The sequence below is a fragment of the Canis lupus genome, chromosome 27 (assembly GCF_048164855.1).
Source record: "Canis lupus baileyi chromosome 27, mCanLup2.hap1, whole genome shotgun sequence".
Classification (NCBI taxonomy): domain Eukaryota; kingdom Metazoa; phylum Chordata; class Mammalia; order Carnivora; family Canidae; genus Canis; species Canis lupus.
The window spans coordinates 36261670-36284677 of record NC_132864.1 but is presented as its reverse complement, the minus strand read 5'-3'; the positions used below and the strand labels follow the sequence as shown (position 1 = coordinate 36284677).

Sequence of the window (23008 nt, the reverse complement as noted above, 5' to 3'; positions counted from 1 at the left end):
GTCTCACTGTACTGGCAGGGAAACCAGAGAGTCAAAGCTGAGTCTGTCTCCAAAGCAGTGGAGGGCCCCACCCCAGGCCTCCAAGCACCTAACCAGAGGGCTTCCGGAAGAAGGCTACACAGCCCTTTGCCAACCAAATTCTCATCTTACTACCTCACACCCATTAGGACAACCACAACCATTATCACCTCCCCTCCCCGCCCCCCCGCAGAAAACAAATGCTAGCAAGAAGGTGGAGAAACCGCACCTCCTGTGTGCTGTTGGGGGGGGGGGGGGGTTGTGTGATATAAACTGGTGTGGCCAGTTTACCTATATGGAAAACAATACGGAGGTTCCTCAAAAAATTAAAAACAGAGCTACCACAGGATCTAGCAATTCTACTTCTGGGTATTTGCCCAAAAGAACTGAAAACCAGGGTCTCAAAGAGACGCTTGTACACCTGTGTTCACAGCAGCATTACTCTTAATAGGTAAACTGTGGAAGCAGCCCAGGTGTCTCCCAACCGATGAACGCATTACCAAAACACGGTAGATGCGTACAATGTAGTTTTATTCAGGCTTAAGAAGGGAATCATTCTGCAGGGTGCTATAGCATGAAGGAATCTTGGGCACGTTATGCTCAGTGAAATGAGCCTGTCACGAAAAGACATACGCCGTGTGAGTCCACTTCCATGAGGTAGAGCAGCCCGATGAACAAAGAGAAAGTACAGTGGTGGGTGCCAGGGGCTGAGGGCACTGTTTAATAGGTGCAGACTTTCAGATTTACATGATAAAAAGTGAGGGGGACCAATGGTGCTGATGGCCACACAACAAGGTGAATGCCGTTCAGACCACTTGACGTACAGTTCAAAATGGTTAAGAAGGCAAATTTTATGTTACATGTATTTGAACGCAATAGAAAAAAAAATTCCCATCTTATCCAGACGTTCCCTGACACCTGCTCTGGGCCAGGTGGTGTGCTCGGAATTGGCGAGCCCACCTCTGGCAAGGACAGATGTGTGAGACAGGTCTATGGGCTCCCTCGGGGGGCCCAAGGAGAGCAGGTGTTGGGATCTGGACAGACTCCAGGACAGATAAGCCTCTGAGCGTGGCTGAAAGGTAAGGGCAGAACTCCAAGTCAGACAGGATTTGAGAGCAGGAGCCTAGTGGTGGTGGGCAGCCAAGCTGCATGGGGTCTGGGGCACAGGGAGGGCAGATAAGCCTCCTGGAGCAGCCTTGTCCCAAGTTCAGGACTCAGGCTGAACTTGGACGGGAAAGAGCCCCATCTGTACCAATCATGCTTGCAAAGCAGGAAGCAAGAGAGTGCACTGAGAAAGGCAAGGTAGGTAAAAGAGTGTCATCTGAGGACTCAGGAAGCCTTCAAACCGGTACCTGTGTGGGCCTGAGCAAGTAATTTCACCTCTTTGGACCTCAGTTTCCTAATCTGTAAAATAGTGAAATCAGGTATTTGGGTAAAAAGCTGCACAAGGGGGGAGTTTAGGTAGCTCAGTTGGTTAAGTATCTGCCTTGGGCTCAGGTCATGATCTCAGGGTCCTAGGTTTGGGATCTCCGCTCAGTGAATCTGCTCCCCACCCAGGGAGTCTGCTTCTCTCTCTCCCTCGGCCCCTCCCCACCACTTGTGCATGCTCTCTTTCTCTCATTCACAAATAAATAAATAAATAAAACCTTTAAAAACAAACAAACAAACAAACAAAACGCTGCACAAGGCAAGTATGTGTATGTGTCACACCTGGGCTTCCTCTCCCATCCTTACATTTCAGAATGGGAAGCCTGCCCAGCGCCAGGGTCTTTAGAAATCAGAAAAGCATAATTAAGAAGCAGTCCCACAGAGAAGGCACCAGCCCAACAGTGGAGCGACTGCAGTGAAAAGATACGCTTCTGGCACCTCCTACCAACAATGGATAAAAGCAACTTTCTCTCTGTTTTTCAACCTGGAGGGGACATCAGCAGAAACAAGCCAAGCAAAAGAGGGAAGGTATTTGTCCTGTTCCAAAGAGGAGATGACAACAGGACTGTTAATGACAATGCAACCTCAAGGGTAAGACTCTGGTCAAATGGATGGAGTCCTCAGGAGCACCCTTTCTAGTGAAAAGGAGCCAGTGCACTGTGAGCAGCGCAAGGAGAGCAGCCCAGATGCTGTCCCCCTCCTCTGCCCCGCAGCACCACCGCTGGGGCGGCCACTGGTCCTGCTGGTAGGACAGGGGTGGTGCTCTCAGCCTCCACATGTGCTGCCTACGTCCTGCACGCTCAGGTGACAGTTCCATGATCTCACTGCTCAAAGCCTCCAGGGGGCCGTCTCCAGGCCAGCAGGTACCAGATAGGGAACTGAAAAAGGCGTTTTTAGTGACTTCAGCTATCGGTTGCTCCTGATTGCACCTACTCGTCACTTACGCCTGAGAGAGCAGATGTGCTTCAGGGTGCCTTCAGGAAGTGGACAGTAGGCCAGAGCCAAGCCCAAGCCCTCCTTCATAGCCGGGCCCTTCCCCCTTGGGACTCACCACTTTGGTGGACTCCAGGGCTCCTGAGGCCAGTGTGTCCCGGCTGCCCCTGCCTTTGCTGCCAAGGTGGGGTGAGGAGGAGGGCGAGTCATCGATGTAGGGCAGCCCGTCCTGGTGCCGGCGCTGCTCCTCAGCCCGGTCCGCAGCACAGCCATACCCAGGTGGCGTTCCAAACGACGCATCTGTGTGTGTAGAGAAGCAGCTGTGTTAGAGACAGTGAGGGGGGCCACACCCCACATGTCCCAGCAGGCACTGGCTGATGATGTCGGGCATCCAGGGGTGTTGAACAAGGACTTCAGGTAAGCTGACCTCACCTTCACAACCAGCTAAGTGAAGACCACAGGGCAGATGGGGCTGAAACAGTGGCACACTCCCCAGACTATATGAGACTGGGCTTTCAGGACACTGTCTGGGGCACATAGTACTTGTATCAGGAGTGGGCCTGAGCAGCTACAGAAAGATGGAGCCCAAAGGCTAGCATCTTGCTATCAGGGACGGTCCTTCTGCACCTGTCCATGGGGATCTGACGGGGTGAGGAGCACAGATCATGCCAGTCCAAGCACAAGCCCCGGCCCCTGTGAGCAGTGCCCCAGGCCAGCCAGTCCCAACCCAGGGAAAGGGCGCTGGAGAGCCTTCTCCTTACTCCACCTTTTGCCTTGGCTGACTCTTCCCATCTGGTCCACCAAAATCCCAGACCACCAATCTGAGTATCCCTGTGAGGACAGAGTGTCTTACCCTTTAGCCGGCTCCCTGCTGCTCAGGGCTATCGAGTTATAGAGAATAATACCTCCATCCTAAAGGTACCTGAAGACAGTCACCCCTTTCTCCCTAGCTAAATCACAAAGCCCACTCTCCTTTGCCTGTCTTTCTGTAGCTCTGTTTTCAGAACTGTTCTAATCCAGTGGATCTTCACCAAGACTTTAACCCACAAGGGCCTGGCCCATTCCAAACCTCATGTGAGTGTGACTTAACTCCTTCAAGGGCTCCTTCACAACCCATGGGCTTTTTGAGAGGTCATCTTGATTGGGTTACGTTGCCTTCCCCATGACTCACTGGCAACCAGCCCTGTCCAACGTCACCACCACAGTGTTGGACCCCTGCAGTGTTTATTTACCAGTTTACAACAACTTCCACCACTAAGCACCCATAGCAACGAGGCCACTAGGCACAGGCTTCCAGAGTAGACCTGGCAATTCTAGAAGGGGACTGTTCTCAGTTCTTCCCACGTAGCAGCTGAGAGGATCTGTGGCTGGAGAGGCCAGGTGCTCGCCATATCGGCTATGATGGCTGCCAGTGCACCGTGAGACTCATCCACTACATCCCAGCTTCCTCACACACCTCTGCCTCTCCCACATTCTTCACCTCAGTGGGCCAGCAGGTGGCATGCCCTCTAACAGGTGTCCCTAGCCCTGGGTATGTATTAGTGCCAGCTTCAAAATCAACAGAGACCTATAGAATCAGACACTCAGGGAGGTCTGGGCCCTGGTGGTTGTACAGGCTTCCCAGGGGTTCCAGCAAGAAGCAGGGCTGAGACTGCTACATTAGCATAAGCTGGCATCTGGCACTGTGCTGGCTGTCTCCCTGACCCACACTGTGTCCCTGCTGCCTGTGTGCAGGCAGTGACCACAAAGGCCAGGTGGAGCCCTGCTGCTGTGTGTGTCCATAGGAGGGTCCCAGCAGAGGCTGGTTCTGGGATGAAAGTAGCAGACAGGGTGGGGGACCCTGAGAGCCGGGTGGGCTCCTACCCTGTGCCCTAACAACAAGCTGTACTGAGGTCCCCTGGTCTCCTTAATCCATGGGCTACTGTGGGGGCTCCTGGTGCCATCGCCATGTTGGTTAATGCTCAGCCCTGCTGGGGTTTGTACTGTCCTACCAGGATAGTCAGAGGCCAAGGTCAAGTTCTGTGTCCTCTGAAGAGTCTGCAAAGGTGCTCAATTAGCTCTTGCTTGGCATCCCTGAAGACAGATGGGGAGGGTTTAAATGTATTAAAAAGCACAGAACCCTGTTAAATACAGAACCCTAATCTCACACACTACCCCCAAAACAAGTCTGACTTCAGCTTCTGCTTCCTTTTGGGGTATCACAGACTTTTTTTCTTTAACCAAAATGAACACAGAGGACTTCTTGTCCATTCAACATCCATGATATGAACCCTGTATCACAGCAGCCTCTACTGAAAAATTGCTCTCAGTGGGAGCTGCTTCCAAAGGCAGTCCGGGTCCTGGACAGAAGGTTTTGGCTGCCAGATGCCTTCCTCATGGATAGTCTGAATGATCCCCCTGGGCTGGGGGTGGGGGTATCTTTACTTCTGCAACCCATGACATGTCCTCCAGGGGACAGGTGGGCTGATTCTAGAACCTGGGATGTGAATTTCCCAGAAGTGAGGCTCTGGTCCTGTCTAGGTTGCTATATACCTGTGAGAATCAGTGCAGGTCACTTAAGCGGTCTGTGTCTCAGTTTTCCTGACTTTATCATCAGGCGTGTGAACTAGACAACGGGTGGAGGCTTGGCTCTGCTTTAAGCCGTTACAGTCACTGTGCAGGTCAGCCAGCCATGCCCTGCCTACCTCCTGACCTCACCTCCTTTACAGCGTCTTAACTCTGCTCCCCACTCTTCCTCTGGGCCCAGCTTTTACATTAGCTCAGAACTTTCACTGTCCACACATCCTCTCTAGGAAACTATAAACTTTTTTTTTTGAAATAATAATGTTTTTAAGAAGTCAACAACATATTCATCATCTAGAAGAGCATCCTTAATCTGAGCACCAACACCAGATATCCCAGCCTGTGACTACACTGAGCTCACATTAAAGGTCAAATTAATACTGAGTGATGCCCCAAGTAAGAACTTTAGGGTCAAACTCAGGGTCCTAGGGCTTGCTCCAAATACTGCAAGATTCCACATCTGCAAAACAAAGTGCTAGCTTAGCAACATCCTGACAAAAAAAAACCAAAAAAACAAAAAACAAAAAAACCACAAAACCCTGTGCAAAACCAAGTGCCTGGCAAAAAGTTTGCTGGCCAGGGCCGTGTGGGGCTGCTGAGCCTGCTGTAGACACTTCCCACCCACCAGGTGAGACGGAGAAGCCAGGCTCCATAGCCAGACTCAATGGGGGTAATTAGGAGGATCAGGGCAACTCAAAGTCAGCTGTCTCCCACTCTGCACACATCTCTCTACACTGACGTCCGAGAAACCAATGCTTTTAAGTCTGGATTTCAGATAGCTGGTCATTCATTGCTGGGCTACTTTCCACCAGAGGCTTCAGCTCACTGTCCTGGCTAACCCAGAACCCCCAGCTTGCTCCTGCAAATGTGATAGGGCAAGGAGGAGAGCCCTCCTTTCCTCTTCCTCCATCTTAACTGACACATAGGGACCCATCTTCCTTTCACACTTTCACACTCCTGGGGTCCCCATACCTCCTCGAGCATATTGTCTATTCCTGGGAGGCTTTGGGAGCTGCCATTTCCCAAGAACCAGAGCAAAGTGAGAGAGGGGCCTTGCTGTCCTCTCTTCTGCCAGGAATATCCAGTGGGAAAACCTCTCTGGGGCTCATTCCCTCCAAGGACTGGGCACCTGGTGGCCGAGTTAACCCTGGTGCTTCCTGCAAAGTTCTACCCAAAGCTGAAAGCAAATACTGGTTTCAGAGGGGGTGGGCCTGTCATCCCACAGCTATGAGAGGCTCAGGGAAATGAGGGCTGATCCACACACAAAGCGGCGAACCAGCAGGGAAGAGGGCGGGGGCAGAGGGAGCAAGACCCACTCAGAGTTGGCAGGCAGCGGCCAGCTTAGCGTGGAAAACGGATGTGCACAATGAAATCCCAAACCTCCTCCTCTCCAGGCAAGTCGGCTTAGCAGCCACAATCCTGGCACTCTGCAAATCTAAAATCTAGTCTTTGATGCAAGGAAAAAAGGCAGCCACCCCCACACCTGCCAAGTGGGAGGACTAAATCCCTGTCAGCCCAGATCACATCCTCTTTCTCACACCTCAAGGACAACACTGGTTAAAAAAACAAAGCAAAACAAAAAAACTTTCAAAAAATTAAATGTAGAATTACTATGCGATCGAGCAATTCCACTTCTGGGTATGCATGTATAAGAACTGAAAGCAGGGGTGCAAACAGATATTTGCACATCCATGCTCCTAGCAACATCATTCACAACAGCCAAACTGTGGAAGCAAATCAAACATCCACCGATGGGTGAATGGATAAGCCAAATGTGATATGGAAATACAACGGAATACTACTTGGCCTGAAAAAGTAAGACAATTCTGACACATGCTACAGCATGGATGACCCTCGAGGACATTATGCTAAGGGCAATAACCCTGTCACAAAATGACAAATTCACTGTGCGAGTCCACCTATATGACAGACCTGGAATAGATTCATGGAGATAGAGTTCGATAGTGGGGGCCAGGGGCTGGGGGAGGAGGGATGGGGAGTTGTTTTGTGGGTACAGAGCTTCAGTTTGGGAAGATGAAACAGTCCTGGAGAGAGGGATGGTGCTGCTGGCTGCACAACAGTGTGAACGTGCTTAACGCCCCCGAACAGTATACCTAAGAGTGATTAAAATGTCCCATTTGATGTTATATGTAACAAGTACCTACCACGCACACACACACACACACACACACACACACCCTCTGAGGTCCCTCCCAGACAGGGCAATGCTTGGGTAGCTGAGCCAGGGGAGGGGGTAGGGTGCAGGGGAGCGTCTCTCCATCCCCTTCATCGCCAACAGCCCCCTGCAACCATGTCTAAAATAAGCAGAGAACCAAAACTTCCAAGCAGTGTGCTCCCTGAGCTGATGGGGGGGGGGGGGGCTGGGTGGTAGGTACCCAGGCTGCATCACAGGTTTCTGTGGGTTTAATAACAAAGGACAATAAAGGAAGGCCTTGCTCATGCTCTGTAAGCACAGCTTTCAAAGGAGCCCTGGTGTCTGTCACACTGCCAGACCAGTCAAACTGGCACAGCCACTGTTCCAGCAGCTATCCCTCTACTCTTACAGAGTTTACACATCATCTTTTCCAGGCCACTTCCCTGTCCACCCGCATCTTCCTGACCCAGACTGGACAAGATTCCTGCCAGCCCATAAGAATCTGGTAATCACAGGTCACACCCAGTGCCAGAGCCGGATCCCCTGGCATAATAGCACCATGTGGATCCACAGCCCTGAAGCGGCTGTCCTTCCTGCTCTCAGAGGGCACATGTCTGCCTTCAAAGCATTAAATGTCCTTAGCCCAGCCTCCGGCCTGCCAGCCTCTCAAGGGAGAGCCCCAGCCTCTCCCCCACAGCCTGTCTTTCCACAGCCCAGCCTTGGATCAAACAGCTCCAGTAACTTCGATACTCCTTCCCTGTTTTTCTCAGCTGTGAGCCAGGAAGTGTACATCTCACGACAAGGCCTCTCTCAGACCCTGCTGGGATTTCTGCCGCAAGGGCTCCCAGGAAATGTGTGCAGAACCAAGTTCAGATCACCAGCCATAGGTCTACTGGCTGCAGCCAACCAGGGGAGGCTCTGCTGGACCCAATGTACCTGGAGGGTCCTCAGATCCTGCTTCTGTGGCCCTGCTGCCGCCACAGGTGCAGGGCCCAGATCCCAGCTCCTGTCCCACCCTATGACCAGTGCACCCCAAGATGAGAGCCTGAAGCAAAATCCTCAGGAGGAAGAAATGTTCTCAGCCCTCCCCTCCCAAAGCAGACATGGGAACAGCTGGAAAGGGCCAGGGGAGGGATTCTGATAAACACATAACAGGGTTGAGAGGAAAGAAGGGACCCCAGGAACTTGGGTAGGAGTGGGAGGAACTCAATCATGCATCAAGACTGAGGCAGGGTGGTCTCATATCCCTGTTTACACTGTCAGCAAAGGGCTGGGCTGTATTTATTTATTGAGGTAAAAGACATTCAAACACCATCTTCCTCCTGGTTGGCCAGCTGCGGTGGGTAGGTTTCAGCAGAGGCAGGTACTGAGTGCCCCCTCCACCTCATCATATCTGGAGAAGCCCTGCTTTCCCCACTCCTGCCCTCTCCTTTCTGGACCCCACACCTCTCCTGGACTGCAGGCATACAGCACAGTGCTAATGGTGTTGCAGGGCTGGTGACTTCCAGACAGGAGCTCACGTCCTTGGGGGTGTCCTGCCAGCTAGGCATCAGCCTCTGGGAGAGGCTCAGAAAACCTGGCTAGGACACCCTGGGTCTTACCAAAGGGCACACAGGTTCTACAGGTCCAAGCTAGCTCTGGACACCACGCTCATGCACAGCCTCGAGCCTTCCTCCCACCACCCGGTGCCCTGGGAACAGATTCTATCTGCAGGACTGGCCGCAGGTCTTGGGGCTCCGCTGACTTCTTTACTGTGATACTTCAGGAAAGTGTATTTCCCCAACCGTAGAAAAGCCTCGAATGTGCCCAAGCAAGCCATTACTTTTGGAAAATACCTGCTCCCCTTTTCTCAAGCACTTCCTCTGGGTGAGGCATAGTGCTGATATCCTTGAATCCACCCTGACCCCTTAATGGGCAGCAACTTCGAAATGCTCATTTTTCAGACAAGAAAAGGAGTCTCCGAGAGAGGAACAGGTGGAGCCTGACTAGGCCCCAGGTCCACCCGTGTGACCTGCTTATCTGGTCACTTTCTGAAGACATTTCTAAAAGGCTGAGCTGATAACCATATGACTTAACAATTACTCTCCTAGATCTATAACCAAAAGAGGGCAGTGTTTAAAGCAAAAGTTGTACTGGGATAATTCAAGCTATGTTTGAGCAGCATTATTCACAAGGGCCAAAAGGTGGAACCACCCAAATGTCCATCAACTGATAAATGGATAAAGAAACTGTGGTGTTATCTCTACAGTGGAATATCACTCAGTCTTCAAAAAGAATGAAGTACTGAGACAGGCTGAACATGGATGAACCCCCAAAACAGGATGCCAAGTGAAGAAGGTAGTCATAAAAGACCACATGTTGTCTGATTCCATTTACATGAAATGTCCAGAAGAGACAAATCCAGAGACAGAAAGTAGATGCTTAATGAGTATGGGATTTCCTGCTGCAGTGATGATGGTGTTTGGGAACTAAATAGAAGTGGTAGTCACACAACACTGCGAATACACTAAATGATGAGTTGTTTGCTTTGAAATGTTTAGTTTTACGTTGTCATTTCACCTCAAAAAAAAAAGAAATTAAGAAAGAAGAAAGAAAGAAAGAAAGAAAGAAAGAAAGGGAAAGAAAGAAAAAGAAAGAAAGAAAGAAAGAAAGAAAAAAGAGAAAGAAAGAAGAAAAAAAGAAAGAAAGAAAGAAAGAAAGAAAGAAAGAAAGAAAGAAAGAAAGAAAGAAAGAAAGATAGATCTGTTTTCCTCTGTTAAAAGAAGGAATCTGGAACATTATACAGCTGTTTCCTGAAGACCAAGAACATCGTTCCTGACAGACGTCAGTACTGCCTGGCACCATAACCCCAGGTCACCCATAGGCAGTGAGAGGTTACTCTACATTCTAAGATATCTGGTTGGTTTGGGTGGTTTTTCCATTTTTTTCCTCTACCCTCAGGCTGGCAGCTGCCCCCTCTTGCATCTACACCAAGGAGGTCAAAATTTATAAACCAGATGCTCCCCATTTAGTTGGCCACTACACCTTGGTGAGAGGCCTGTTGTCAGAGCCTGTGGTTCTGCAGGGGAAGGGGGAGCACAGAGAATACCCTGGAATCTTGCAACCTTCCAGCCTTTATGCTGCCACCCCAACAATGACATCACCAGGCTAGTGTGGAAAGCCCCAGCTGCCCGGGTAGTGGGAGCCCATGGTCCAGACCAGCCTGTGGAACACAGAAGGCTCTGACACTAGTCAAGTCTCCCGACAGGACAGAAAATGTTGGTTGGGAAGGGCCTGGGCCTGCCCTGCTCATGGCCTGATGCCTCAGCTCTCCCGGCAGCTCTAGATGCCCTGAACAAAGCTAGGCTCTCTTGGAGGACACAGGCCGACTAATATAATAGCTCTTATGACTCTTCAGCTTGGGGTTTGGGTTCCAGCTGGTTGTAGACTGAATCACCACAAGGCCAACTCTGCGGGTGACTTTTAGCATTAAGATTGAATGTCCCCAGTGTGGGCAGACAAGGACTCCCTGATCAGCATCGAGAGAGTTGTTAAAAGATTTCCTTCTGTCTTCAAGGACCCACCTGTGCCTAAAGATGGAAAGATCACTTATGTTCTGGGCTGGGGCTGGAACCAGATGGCGCCAGGGTGGGGCAGGCAGAGGCTGGAACACGAACCAGCTGGGAAGCTGTAGCCCTCAGTCACTGGATGATGTTATTATTATTCTTTAGCACCACCTTCATTCTTCAACAGGTTCAGAAAGATCTCCTGGAGGCAGTTTGGCCTCAGACAATCAAGCTGATGTATTTATTCGGTACCCAACATTCACCCAAGATGTATGACATTTCTATTTCATGTTAGGCATGGCACCACAGACCCAGCCCCTGCCCCTGGGGGCCATCAGACTCTCAGGAGTCACATGACATGTGCATCACAGCAAAGCCACACATGGGGGGCAGCTAGGCCCTCAAGCAAGGCAGCAGAGACCATCTCCCCACGGAAGTGACCACTCCAAGACCCACTAGAGTAATAAGAGAGGCAGATACTGGCTCCCCACAGAATATGAAGGCGGGAAGGACACTACAGTGGGTTGAATGGTGGCCCCCAAAAGAGAAGTCTACATTCTAACAACTGAAATGTATGAAGGGAACTTATTTTGGTAAGAGTCCTTACAGATGTAATTTAGTTAAGAACTTTGAGATAAAATCACCCTGGATTACTCAATGGACCCTAAATCTAGTGACAAGTGTCCTTATGAGGACAGAAGAGAAGAAGGCTCTGTGAAGGTGGAGGCAGAAATTAAAATGACATGGTCTCTAGCCAAGGAATGCATGGGGACACCAGGAATTGGAGATGGCAACAAAGTATTCTCCCCTAGAGCCCCCCAGAGAGAGTATGGCCCTGCTCTACACCTTGATTTGGACTCCTGCCTCCAGAACTGTGGAAGAGTATGTATTTGTTGTTTTAAGCCATTCATTATGAGTCTATGGCCATTCATTATGGCAGCCCCAGGAGACTAATACAGGTGTAGCCAATGGCCTGAAAGTGATGCCATGGGGTCAAAGAAGAGATGGCTGGCCCCAGGAGAGGGCCAGAAAGGCTTCACAAAGACAAGGTCTGTGTGGGATGGAAGAACCACTGAGCCCTCCACCAGCAGAGGGGCTGCAGAGGTGCCCCACACAGGGAGCTGGGTCAACCCAGCTGCGGGGCTATTGCAAGCTCATGAATGAGGAAAGGCTGGAAAGGTGATATGCTGAGAATGAGGTGAGAGTGGTGGGAAGGAGTAATTCTAAGAGGCTTGGGCTTTGGGCCAAGGACCCAAGGCACGATTTAGGAGGTATCAAGGGTTACCGAGGCCTGGACCAAGGGTGGGGGCAGGGAACACAGGCAGATGACACTGACAGCACATCCGAGTTTGATATTGCAGTTAGGACCCAGTTGGAGGCTTCTGTGATGGTAACTCCAGATGAATGGGTTGAGGGTCTGGTTTTAGTGGGAATGGACACCGACATCAAATGCCACAAACAGGCCCAGACTGAGCGGACCCACATGGAAAAAGGAAGAAGAGCAAAGAGGGTACTGAGTTTCTAGGACTTGAGGCTGAGACTTAGCTGCAGGCAACTGGCCCGTAGAGTCATCGGGGGTGAGAGGCACAAGGCAGTAGAGGTGGGCAGAGCCCTTCAAGAGGATGGCACTGAGAGCAGGACCGTAGTCTGGGAGCAACATGCGAATTGAGGATGGTCACTGGATGGCTGTGGGAATGCTCATCTCATTCCATTCCCACTTCAAAGAGGAAACGCAGAGGGAAGAGAGAAAAAATGGTGGGAAGAAAGAGTTCCCACTGTCTGGTGGTCAGCCTACAGTGCTCAGGCCAGGGCTGGACCATGAATAGGCACTCATCAGGGGTGAGCTTAGGAGGGCAGGAGGAACAGCCACTTTCCCTGCCTCGACCTCAGGACTGCCTTCCCGAAGGAAGCCTGGGGAGAGTTAGGAAAGGAGGTACACGTACATGCACGTCCACAGCAGCATCACTCACAATGGCAAAAGGCAGAAGTAACCCAAGCGACCAGCGGCAGATGGATGAACAAAATGCGGTATACATGTACAATGGAATATTACTCAGTCTTAAAAAAGAAGGAAGTCTTGCAACATGCCACAACACAGGTGAACCTTGAGAATAATATGCCAAGTGAAAACAATCACAAAAGGATAAACATCTCATGATTCCATTGATATAAATGTATTGGTTTGCCAGGGCTGCCTTAACAAAATACCCTAGACTGAGTGGCTTAAACAACAGGAATCTATTTTCTCTGGAAGCTGGAGGTCAACAAGCAAGTAAACAAGCAACAAGCCATATCAGTATGGCTGGGTTCTGGTGACAGCTCTCTTGCTGGCTTGCAGACAGATGCATTCTTGCTGTGTGCTCATATGGCCTCGTCTTAGTAGGTGGAAAGACGGTACTAGCTCTCTCTGGGTCTTTTCTTTTAAGGGGTCTAGACCCATCACAAGGGCCGCATGATCTGACTATCCCCCAAAGGCCCCACCTACAAATATGTTGCAAGTTAGGGATTCAACATATGAATTTTTGGAGGGAGGGGACACAAAAATTTAGTCCACGACTTTGGAGGTACCTAGAATAGGCAAATTCACAGACAGAAAATAGAATGGGGGATGTCAGCTAGCTGGGAGGAGAGGGCAGTGGGGACTTACTGCTTAGTAGGGAGGGTTTCTGCTTGGGATAAAGAAAAAGTTCTGGAGATAACTAGTGGTGATGGCTGCATGACAATGTGAATGCATTTAACACAACTGAATTATATGTTTAAAAATAGTTAAGATGGTAAATTTTATGTCAATCTCCCCTAAAACAAACCCTAGATAAAAAAATAAAAATCAGTCAGGTTTAGAATTTTTTTTAAAGATTTTATTTTTATTTATTCATGAGAGACAGAGACAGAAAGAGAGACAGAGAGAGAGAGAGAGAGAGAGAGAGAGGCAGAAACACAGGCAGAGGGAGAAGCAGGCTCCATGTAGGGAGCCCGATGTGGGACTCAATCCTGGGACTCCAGGATCATGCCCTGGGCCGAAGGCAGGCGCTAAACTGCTGAGCCACCCAGGGATCCTCTAGAAATTTTTTAAAAAGAAGAAAGAAGTACAGTGTTATGGGCTGAACCGTGTCTCCCCTACTGGCCTAAATTTACACGATGAAGTCTTAATCCACAATACATCCAAATGTGACCTTATTTGGAGATGTAGTCTTTGCCAAGTTCAAATGAGATCATTAGGTTGGGCCCAAATCCAATACGACTGTGTCCTTATAATAAATGGAAATTTATTTTTTAAAAGACTTTCTTTTCTCTCTTTTCTTTTCTTTCTTTCTTTCTTTCTTTCACAAGCAGGGGGAGGGGCAGAGGGAGAGAGAGATTCTCACGCAGACTCTGTGATGCAGGGCTCAATCTCATGATCCTGAGATTATGACCTGAACTGAAACAAGAATCAGACCCAGGTGCCCCAGAAAAGGGAAACTTAAAGATAGACCAGTAGATAGGGAGAATGCCATATGAACATGAAGACAGTCATCTACAAATCAAAAAAAAAAAAAAAAAGAGGCCTGGGACAGATTCTTCCTCACAGCACTTAAAAGGATCCAACCCTACCAACACCTCAATCTCAGACTTCCAGCCTCCATTATATCTGTGAGACAATAAATGTCTCTTGTGTGAGCCACCCAGTATGTGGTTCTTTGTTACACAGCCCTAGCACACTAATACATACAGCAACTGTGTAGCTCAGGCACAAGCTCTGAGAGGCCTCTTTCCACCCAGTGTCTCCATGGTCAATGATTCGCTCATGCATGGAAATAGGACTCTGCCCAGCCAGCCAGCTGCAGCCACCCGGGGGCTGTCTATGCTCAGCAGCACACCCACAGATTCAGATTCAGATCACAGAGAGAGAAGAGTGACTAGGCCCCATGCGGTCAGGGGCAACAGGCCAGCCCTGTGGTTCACCCCCTGCTGCCATGCAGAACATTCATGCCTTCCCAGTCTCTCTTTAACTAGTGCTATTCTCCCTCAGAAGCTAGGCTATTGTAGATTTGCCCCAGACTCTGCTACCCAAGAATAGACCAGAACCACCAGGATACTACAACTGTACAAGTCAGAAATATAGAAACTGAGTGCTGTGGACCCTCCCCACCCACAACAATAGTCTGCCAACTGCCCCTCCTTTGAGGGCAGAGCAGGAAGGGTGCAAGACTCCTTCCTGAGTGAAGCCCTAGCACCTTCCTCCTTCTCGACCTCAGGACCTCACTGTGCTCCCTTCATCTTGTTCTGAAAGGGGGGCTTTATGTGCACATAAGGACAGTGAACTAAAGCGACAAGATCAGCACCCACAAGTCAGAGATCAATGCTGGGGACAGACCGATGATACGCCTGTGAATGTCTGTGCCCTCACCAAATTCACACACCAAAGCTCTAACCTTCGATGTGATGGTATTTGGCGGTGAGACCTTTTGGGAGTTAATTAGGTTTAGATGAGGTCATGAGAGTGGGGCCCTCATGATGGGATTCGTGTTCTTGTAAGAAGAGGAAGAGACACCAGAGCTCTCTTTCTCTCTCTGATATGTGAGGACACACCAAGAAGACAGACATCTTCAAGTCAGGAAGAAGGTCCACACCAGGAACTGAACTGGCTGGCACACTGACCTGGGATTTCCTAGGTCAAATAAATGTCTGTTGTATAAGCTCCCCAGTCTGTAAGGTTTTGTTATGGCAGCCCTGCTCTGTTGTCCTCAATGGATTTCCAAAGTGCAAGTCCTTTCCCCTGGGAATCAGGGACTCCCCACCAGGAGAAGGAACCTCCTGCTTGCCTGCATTCTTGCCCTGCGGAGGTATAGCTCTGGCTCGGTCTTGGGGGCTAGTCTGCAAGTTTCTTGTCTGCTCTACTCCTGGGTCACCCCAATCTATGGCACTCCTGAGAGGTTCACTGGCTTCTGGATACACGGGGGCAGGGGAGTGGGTGGGGACACAGTAGCTGGGATGCCAGCCTGAGTCAGGGACCCTGAGACCTCTGTGAGGGCAACACACAGATGCAGTAACAGGCCCTGTCCAAGTGCTCAGCTTCAAGTCCTCAAACCTCTCTGCAAGGGAGCTGATACCTTGTCTTACAGATGAAAGTTGAAGGTTTGGAAGTGGAAGCAACATTCCCTGAGCCTCACGGCTAACAAGTCGAGTTGAAAAGCAGGGGGTTCACCCAGGTAGGTGTGCCCAGCCAAGGCCACCTCCTGGAGGTTCAGAGGGGTTAGCCCCACCCTGAGCTCGATCCCTGACTTCAGGCATCCTGGGGATGAACCGGAGGTAAGCTGGGGTGGTAGAAGTAAGGGGGGTTATTTTATATTCTGCACCACAACCTGAGATGTACCCAATGTCAAAAGCCAAGGAACAGACCAGGAGGCACCAGGGTCTCTAGGTTTAAGACAGAATGAATTTTCCCCTGGAAAACTTTCTGTGCACTCAAATCAAGTGGCCAGGAACTCTACCATCCTTGACTTACATATTTGGAAAAGGAAATATAATTCCTCTGTTCCCAGACTCCCTCTTCCCCGCCCCAACCTCCAGGGCCTTCTTCCATCATGCCAGAAAAAGGACAACAAACAAACTGGGATTACTGAGGCCACTCAGAGGCTTGTTTCATCTCTCAATATTCCCACCAGTGAAATGGGGATAATGACACTGTACCCTCATACCCTGAGGGGGTGATGAACAGGCCACCTTTCTCCTGCTAGAGGGAGGAAGCATCCAGAAGCACAAGCATCATTTATCATAATTATCAGAAGCCTCAGCTATTCATGTGGTCCAACCTGTGGTAGTTACTGGAGTTCCTTTCCAGAAAACCACAGGATTACCTCTTGCCTGACTTCTAGGGTACTCAGCATCATCTTCTACTTCCTTGTGAGGCTGAAGGCTCCATTCTGGGAAATGCTGGAGGTGGGGGGTGGTGGGCTCACATGCTTGGGGCTACTGGGAAGACTCTTCTCAGAGCCATAAAACATGTATAGCAGAACCCGTGGCAACCACCACAGGTCTCAGGCTGCCGTGGTCAGAGGGTGACTCTGGCAGGGTGATCCCCTCCATCTGGCCTGCTGCAAAGCCCACCAGGGCTCCAAATGCCAGCCCCACTTTGCCCTTCTCAGCACCCCATTGCTGGTCTCCCAGGGAGGCTGTGGCCCTCACCTTCCCACAGGTCTCTTTTGGGGCTCCCCCAGTTCTCTTCTGCAGCCCGGATCAGTGGAACAGAGCATCCCCCATTCCCCTGGGGCTCAGAATCTGCAGGGAACAGGGTCTCTGTGGAGTACAAGGTCTTGAGAACAGCTGAGGAACGAGCCAGAAAACAAGCCAGCAAGGATCTCTGTCCAGATGAAAGAGGAGACAGAGGACTAGCGTCAGCTCTTGACCTGAAACTTGAAACTGTCATGTGGGAATTACCACCTTTGGTGATAATCCCAGTTGTCATCGCAGTACAACAGCCTGGTCCAGGCTCCATGCTCCCTCCCCAATCAGTCTGGCTTGGGAACCAGGCACAGCTCCCCTCTTGCTTTCCCTGGCACCAGTACCACGTGTAGGAGGAGACAGGATTCACACACCCAAAGCACCCCCAGGGGCAGAGCTGCCAGATGCCCACTCAGGCCTCTACCTCTGTCACTGGCCAGCCCAGCCTACAGACCCAGCAGGTCTTGATGAGGGTCTGCAATATGCTCAGTTCTGAAAGTACTTTTTAGGAAAAGCTAGTCCTCCAAAGAGAGACTCAACCCACAGACGGGGCAGAGTGGACCACCGCACCACAGAAGGCCCTGGGCTCATCGGTGTAGACGTTTTAGGAAGAGGCCCTTCCCTCAGGAATCGTGGGATCCCAAGGGAAACAAGGCCTCTGGAAAGGCTCCCAGAGGAATCCGACACCAGCTCTGAGCCTGGCGCTTCTCCCAGAAATACCACACATGGTAGAATGACAGCTTGGTTCAACTGGGTCACCCTGCCCAGCAATCACGCTATCAGGCTGGCACCTCACTCCAGTACTGTTGAGGGCACAGAATTTGAGTTCAGATTTCCCAGACAGACATGAGGAGAATGAGGCCGATCCCTCATTCTTCACGACCTTGACTCTAGCCCACCACCTAAGGTAGGTGTCCTGCCATCCCCCCAGTAGAGGTGACCAGTGGAGACCCAGTCGGATCACAGGTTCACAGCAGCAGCTGGCATACAGCAGGCACCTAATAGGTGCGTGTCCCCTCTTAGCCCTTGTGAAAGGAACTCTGACAGCTTATGCCCAGGGCTCTTTGCTGTGCCCACATGAATCTTCCCAGTAGGAGGGGTTTTCCATTTTTTTAAAACCAGTCTCAGCTATGCAGGTGTATTTCCCTGATCTTGCCTGAATCTAGCCTGAGGCATGCTCTGCTCTATGCTGGAGGGTGGGGAATGCCACTGAAAAGAGCCAGGGGCAATCGAAGGCTGGGCTTCCAGAAGGCTGTTTGGACAGCAGGACCCTGACCACCTCAGAGCCACAAGCTTTCTCCCAGCCTTCCAAAGTGGCTATCGAGTCAACACACAGCAGCAGTGCAGACAAACATCCCCTAGCTCCCTGTGCTACTCAGCCAGGATGTGCCCTGTTATTGCAAGGTAGAGGCTACTAGGGGAGGAGACAGCCATGGGGGGCTCAGAACCCACCAGACAGCAGGAACCCACAGAATCTATCTGGAGAGACCCCTTTTCTCTAGCTGTAAGACCTTGGACAGCAGTGCCCAGAATGGTGGCACATGGAAGGCCTCAGAGCTGGGGAACAAAGTGACACAATCTGACACACACACGCGCACATGTCATATTCCAAGTTTCTAGAAAGACCTACAACTCACCAGTGACATAACACACTCCTTCCTTTCGGCAGCCCCCCTTGGAATGCCTTAGAAGATGTGAGTCTGGACATTTACACCCTCTATACCCTGTGCGGAGGTTTCCTTTAATCAGGGAAATACAGTTTATATCCAATAATCTAAAGCAGAAGGCAGGCTGGTGGCAGAGTTGCTTTTAGGGAACTCAGAGCAAGATGACGACCTGAGAAGTAAAACGGGAACTGAGGCTCTGTCCTCAAGCCCACTCTGGTTTCCATTCTTACTGTGGCTGAGGGGAGTCTCAGGTGCAACATGTTACAGAGCCAGGAAGGCCACTGCTGAGCTTTGCCAACCTGCCCCCTGAGCCATGAGGCCCCCTCCCCCGACAAATGCTCCATTCTGGGCCTCAGCTCACACTCTTTCCATCCAGAGGCCTCCATGGGCCTCTGAATTCTACCTTCTTCACGGCCTGCTGCTCCAACAAACCCTTCCACAAATATGACTTAACCTCACAGCCACCCCTCCACCCCCCTTAGGGGAACTAAGAGCCTACCTGACCTCTCACCTACTTTATAGCCCACATCTAGTCCCTCCTCAACTACTCATAAGCTCCTTAGGATGGCCGGACTCCTAAGGCCCTGACCACCCAGGGACCATATGTTAAGGCACCATCCCCTGCCTCACTGATTTTACCTCATGGCTCCCCTGCCTTCCAGGGCCCAGATCAAAATAAACAGACAACCTCCCATACACATAATCACCAACATGTAGGGTGCCAGGAAACATGAAATAAAGGAGGACCACCTCCCTTTTAAGCTGGTAAGATATATAGTAAAATTTCCATTCACTATCTCGAGTCCAGGTGTGCATGGGTCTCTATAAAAATGCTCACTCAGACAATCCCATAGCCAAGAGCCATCCGGAGGACTCGGGCTTGAGTTTCAGAACATCTAAAGGGTGTGTGGGTTGAGCTCATTTCTGAGTCACAAAAACCGAAAGTGATTTTTTGGGTCACTGGCAACCGGGAAAGCCTCCAATGTCTGCCCACTGACCCCACGTGTCCATGACCTAACGACTGATTTTCCATGGGGCCCTGGCTGGCACACCTCCTGTGGCAGGCGGGGCCACTGTGCCCTTCTGAAGACCAGGAGGGAAGAGGCCGACAGAGGGGACCAGAGTGCTCAGGGCCCAGGTGTCCACTACATGCATACACAGAGCCAGCACTTCATATGCATCACTGAACTCGAGCCTCATGTTTTGGGAACAGGGTGGAGAGAAGCAATGATGGTATCTCCTGTTTCCAAACAAGAACAGCCTGTCGCCACAGGGCAGAGAACTGCTGCAGGCTGCCTCTGCCAGGAGAAGGGCCAGTGGGAACAGCGTGTAGATGCTGCTGCAGGCAGGCACATGGGCCCTCTGGAGGCAGATTCTGTGCTCCGGTTCAGACTCTGTCTACAGACCTCAAGGGGTCCCGGGGGACAAAAGCACGAGCAGAGGAGCCCCAGAGGGGAGATTTTCCACCAGATCCCAAAAGTCTGGAAAGATTCTTCTCTCCAAAGCTCTGGACGCAAGTCCAGGCTAATATCATGTGAACTGATTTCTGCCCTTCAACATTTTCCTCCTCTGTGTCTCTGTATGTTTACATCTGCATATGTGTGTGTGGGGGCGTGTAAGTGTGTGCACGTAGCATGTATGTACAGGTGTGTGCACATGCAACAGGCATGTGCATCCACCAAAGGGACCCTGACCCAGCTTCTCAGGTTGGCAGCTCCTGCCGGTCTTTGCCAAACTGCCATAGCACAGCGGCTCCTTGGCTAGATCCCACAGGTTGGTCCTTGTTAATAAGCCCTCCCTCCATCTGGTGACATAGCAGCACTTACAATCATTCTCATTGGCCATCTCACCTCAAGGCTGTGGTAGGACAGAGAACAAGTGCCCACAGGTGCATCAGGTGGGCTCACTGCTGACCAGCTACAGAAACACAGAGCTGGGATCTCAATCCTGGTTAAGCCCTGTCTGCGCCCAGGCTCCTGCCTCTCCAGGTGACAGCGGCTGCCCCCCAACCCCTGGCTAGTGGCACCTGAGCCGCTGACTTAAGGTAGAAGCCATGTGCAAAGCAGCACTGATCTTGGCTCCAACTCAGTCCTACAGCACTGCCCACCTGGGTGACCTTGGCAAATTACTTCATCCCTCCAGGACCCAGGTTTCTCATCTATACAAAGAGGATTCAGCTGGCCTGCAAACCTTGAGGAGAAGGTGCCAAGCACTGGGCTTGGTACAGTGCAGCTTCCAGGATGGTACCTGGCCAAAGGCACCGGGAGTCCTGGGTTCTATCACACAAGCAGGGCCTGAGGCTTTGAAATCAGCAGGCCCTGTCCTCGTCTGAGTGCTGGGTCTTGAGGCTTTCAGCTGCTGGGGAGCCGAAAAACCAACATAAAATTAGGAATAGAACTAAGGTCAGAGTTACTAAGCTGACAGCACCTCCTGGGATGAGGTGGTTTAGCATCTAAAGGATAAGCAGCCTTCAGACAGGCCAAGGGTGCCCGGAGGAGCAGACAGGCATGACAGGGCGACAGGGGAAGTAGGAAGGGCCACAAAAGAGGACAGGAAGACCCTTGAAGACTCCCTAACTTGTCTGGGACTTTCTTCCCCTACCTGCAGCTCTAGCCAGGGGTCAGATTCTCCCTCTGAAAATGGGGCGTAAATGTGGGAGCGGGCATGGGTGGGGACATAACTCCCAAGCCTATGCACTCCATGAGCCTGGCCAGATGGCACAGGTGGCCCAAGTAGCCAGGAAAGAACGCAACATGCATTCCTGCTGGATTCCACTCCCGCGGCGGGAAGGGGGTGGGGAGAACACAGCTGGCGTAGCCTCCACACAAGGCAGCCTGAGCCTATGGCACCCCCCTCAACACCACTGCCCTACCCAGCACGTGCAGTTGGTCACCATGTGGAAGCGGCACAGGGAAACCATCTTAGAAACAAGGCCCCTCCTTCCCCATTCCTGAGCATCTACAGCATGCCAGTCTGTTCTGGCCCTTACCGCTAATCCCAACACAGCCCTGTAAGTTCCTAGGGTCATTCCCATTTAACAAATGGGAAAACAATAGCTCTCCTGACACCATCTGTCCCATCAGATGGTTCTGGATGCTGTACTCTCCACTCCACCTGTGGCCCCCACCACAGAGAAGCTGGAACCCCACACTATGATGGAGTACATTCCATGAAGGAATGCTATGTGTCCATGACAACTGCACAGGGTGGGTGTACTAGGGAATGACAGCTGGATGTGGGGCTGGGGAGCAGGCTGGTGGGAAGGCAGGCCTTGGCATGCAGGACAGGCGGGAGTGCGGAGGCAATTTCTGGGATCCTTTGGCCAGGAATTCCGGATCTTGCCAAAGATCTCCATGCATTCATAGCTGGAAGCCTTACTCTTCCTAGAAATGTGGGCAGATGGCTCTACGTACTCTGTGTGGGGCCACAGAAATCAGCAGAAGAGCCTCAAGCAGAGCAGGGACTGAGCAAACCAGGGTATGATACTGCTGAGTAACCCAACAAGAAGCAAAGAGGTGGTTCTGGACCATTGCAAATCAGAAGCTGCTAGGACTGATGGGAAATAATGCTAGGAGGTCTGGGACTGAATGTGCAGTGTGAATGTCCACGGGTTCAGGCTTGGGGGTTTAGAGAGGAGCCGTAGGAAAGTTACTGCGCAAGGCAGAGGTGACCAGCACTGGTTGCACCCCTTGAGATGATGTCTAAGGATAGGGGGCCAATCCCAGGGAACACCACCATACACAGAAAAAAGGAAATTCAAAGGCAGAAGCTTGAACTTCCAGTTTCAGGCAAGACGAGCAAGTGCACTCCATGTTTTTCCACTCACCACAACTACAAATTCTGGACAAAACATATGAAATAGCTATCATGGGACTCTGAAAGGCGGGGAGCAGAAGCACTGGGTAGCATCTCAGGACTTGAAGGATGCCCCAGAAGGGCCTTCTCGGGTTTTCCGTTTATTTTAAACTTTATTTCTTTTAGAGCAATTTTAATGGTTCATAGCGAAACTGAAAGGAAGCTACAGATTTCCCACATGCCCTCCTCCACCCATTATTAACATTTGGCACCAGAGGGGTGCATCTGTCACAACTGATGAACCTACACTGATATGTCATCATCACGCAAAACTCATAGTCTGTGTTAGGGTTTGCTCTCAGTGTTGTGGATTGTAAAGGTTTGGACAAACCACTGTAGTATCACAGAGAAGAGCTGGGAGATTTTGCGTCCCATCTATCCCAGTTTGGGCAGTGGAGCAGCCCAAAAGTGCCAACAGGCACAGACAGAAAGAAAAAAAAAACAACCCAAAACAACAGAAAAGCCTGCTTTCTCTACACAAAGAACCCAAAAGGAGGGATCCAGTGAATTAAACTTTTAACTTTATCTAATGTGCTCCAGGTGAACACCAGCAAGGTGAGCATGCACCCCTTCCACTTCCCAGTGGCCCTGTGGGGTGGAGTCCTGTGCCCTCTCCACTCTATACTAGGAGAGTGCCATCAAAG

The 23008-nt window shown here is 50.9% G+C and overlaps 1 protein-coding gene and 1 long non-coding RNA gene across 2 annotated transcripts in view; both read right to left on the bottom strand.

The window, feature by feature from the left end:
• Nucleotides 1-23008, bottom strand: part of BCR (BCR activator of RhoGEF and GTPase) — a 124400-nt gene that overhangs the window by 59223 nt on the left and 42169 nt on the right. The window contains exon 2 of the mRNA XM_072803402.1: nucleotides 2498-2679. Within this exon, the coding sequence (XP_072659503.1) occupies nucleotides 2498-2679 (182 nt within the window). The remainder of the gene's footprint in view (nucleotides 1-2497; nucleotides 2680-23008) is intronic.
• LOC140619652 (uncharacterized) lies at nucleotides 18553-20834 on the bottom strand. The gene is made up of 3 exons (XR_012019512.1): nucleotides 20700-20834; nucleotides 20360-20426; nucleotides 18553-18678 (listed from the first exon to the last, which is right to left on the bottom strand). It is a non-coding gene; the product is annotated as an uncharacterized lncRNA (long non-coding RNA).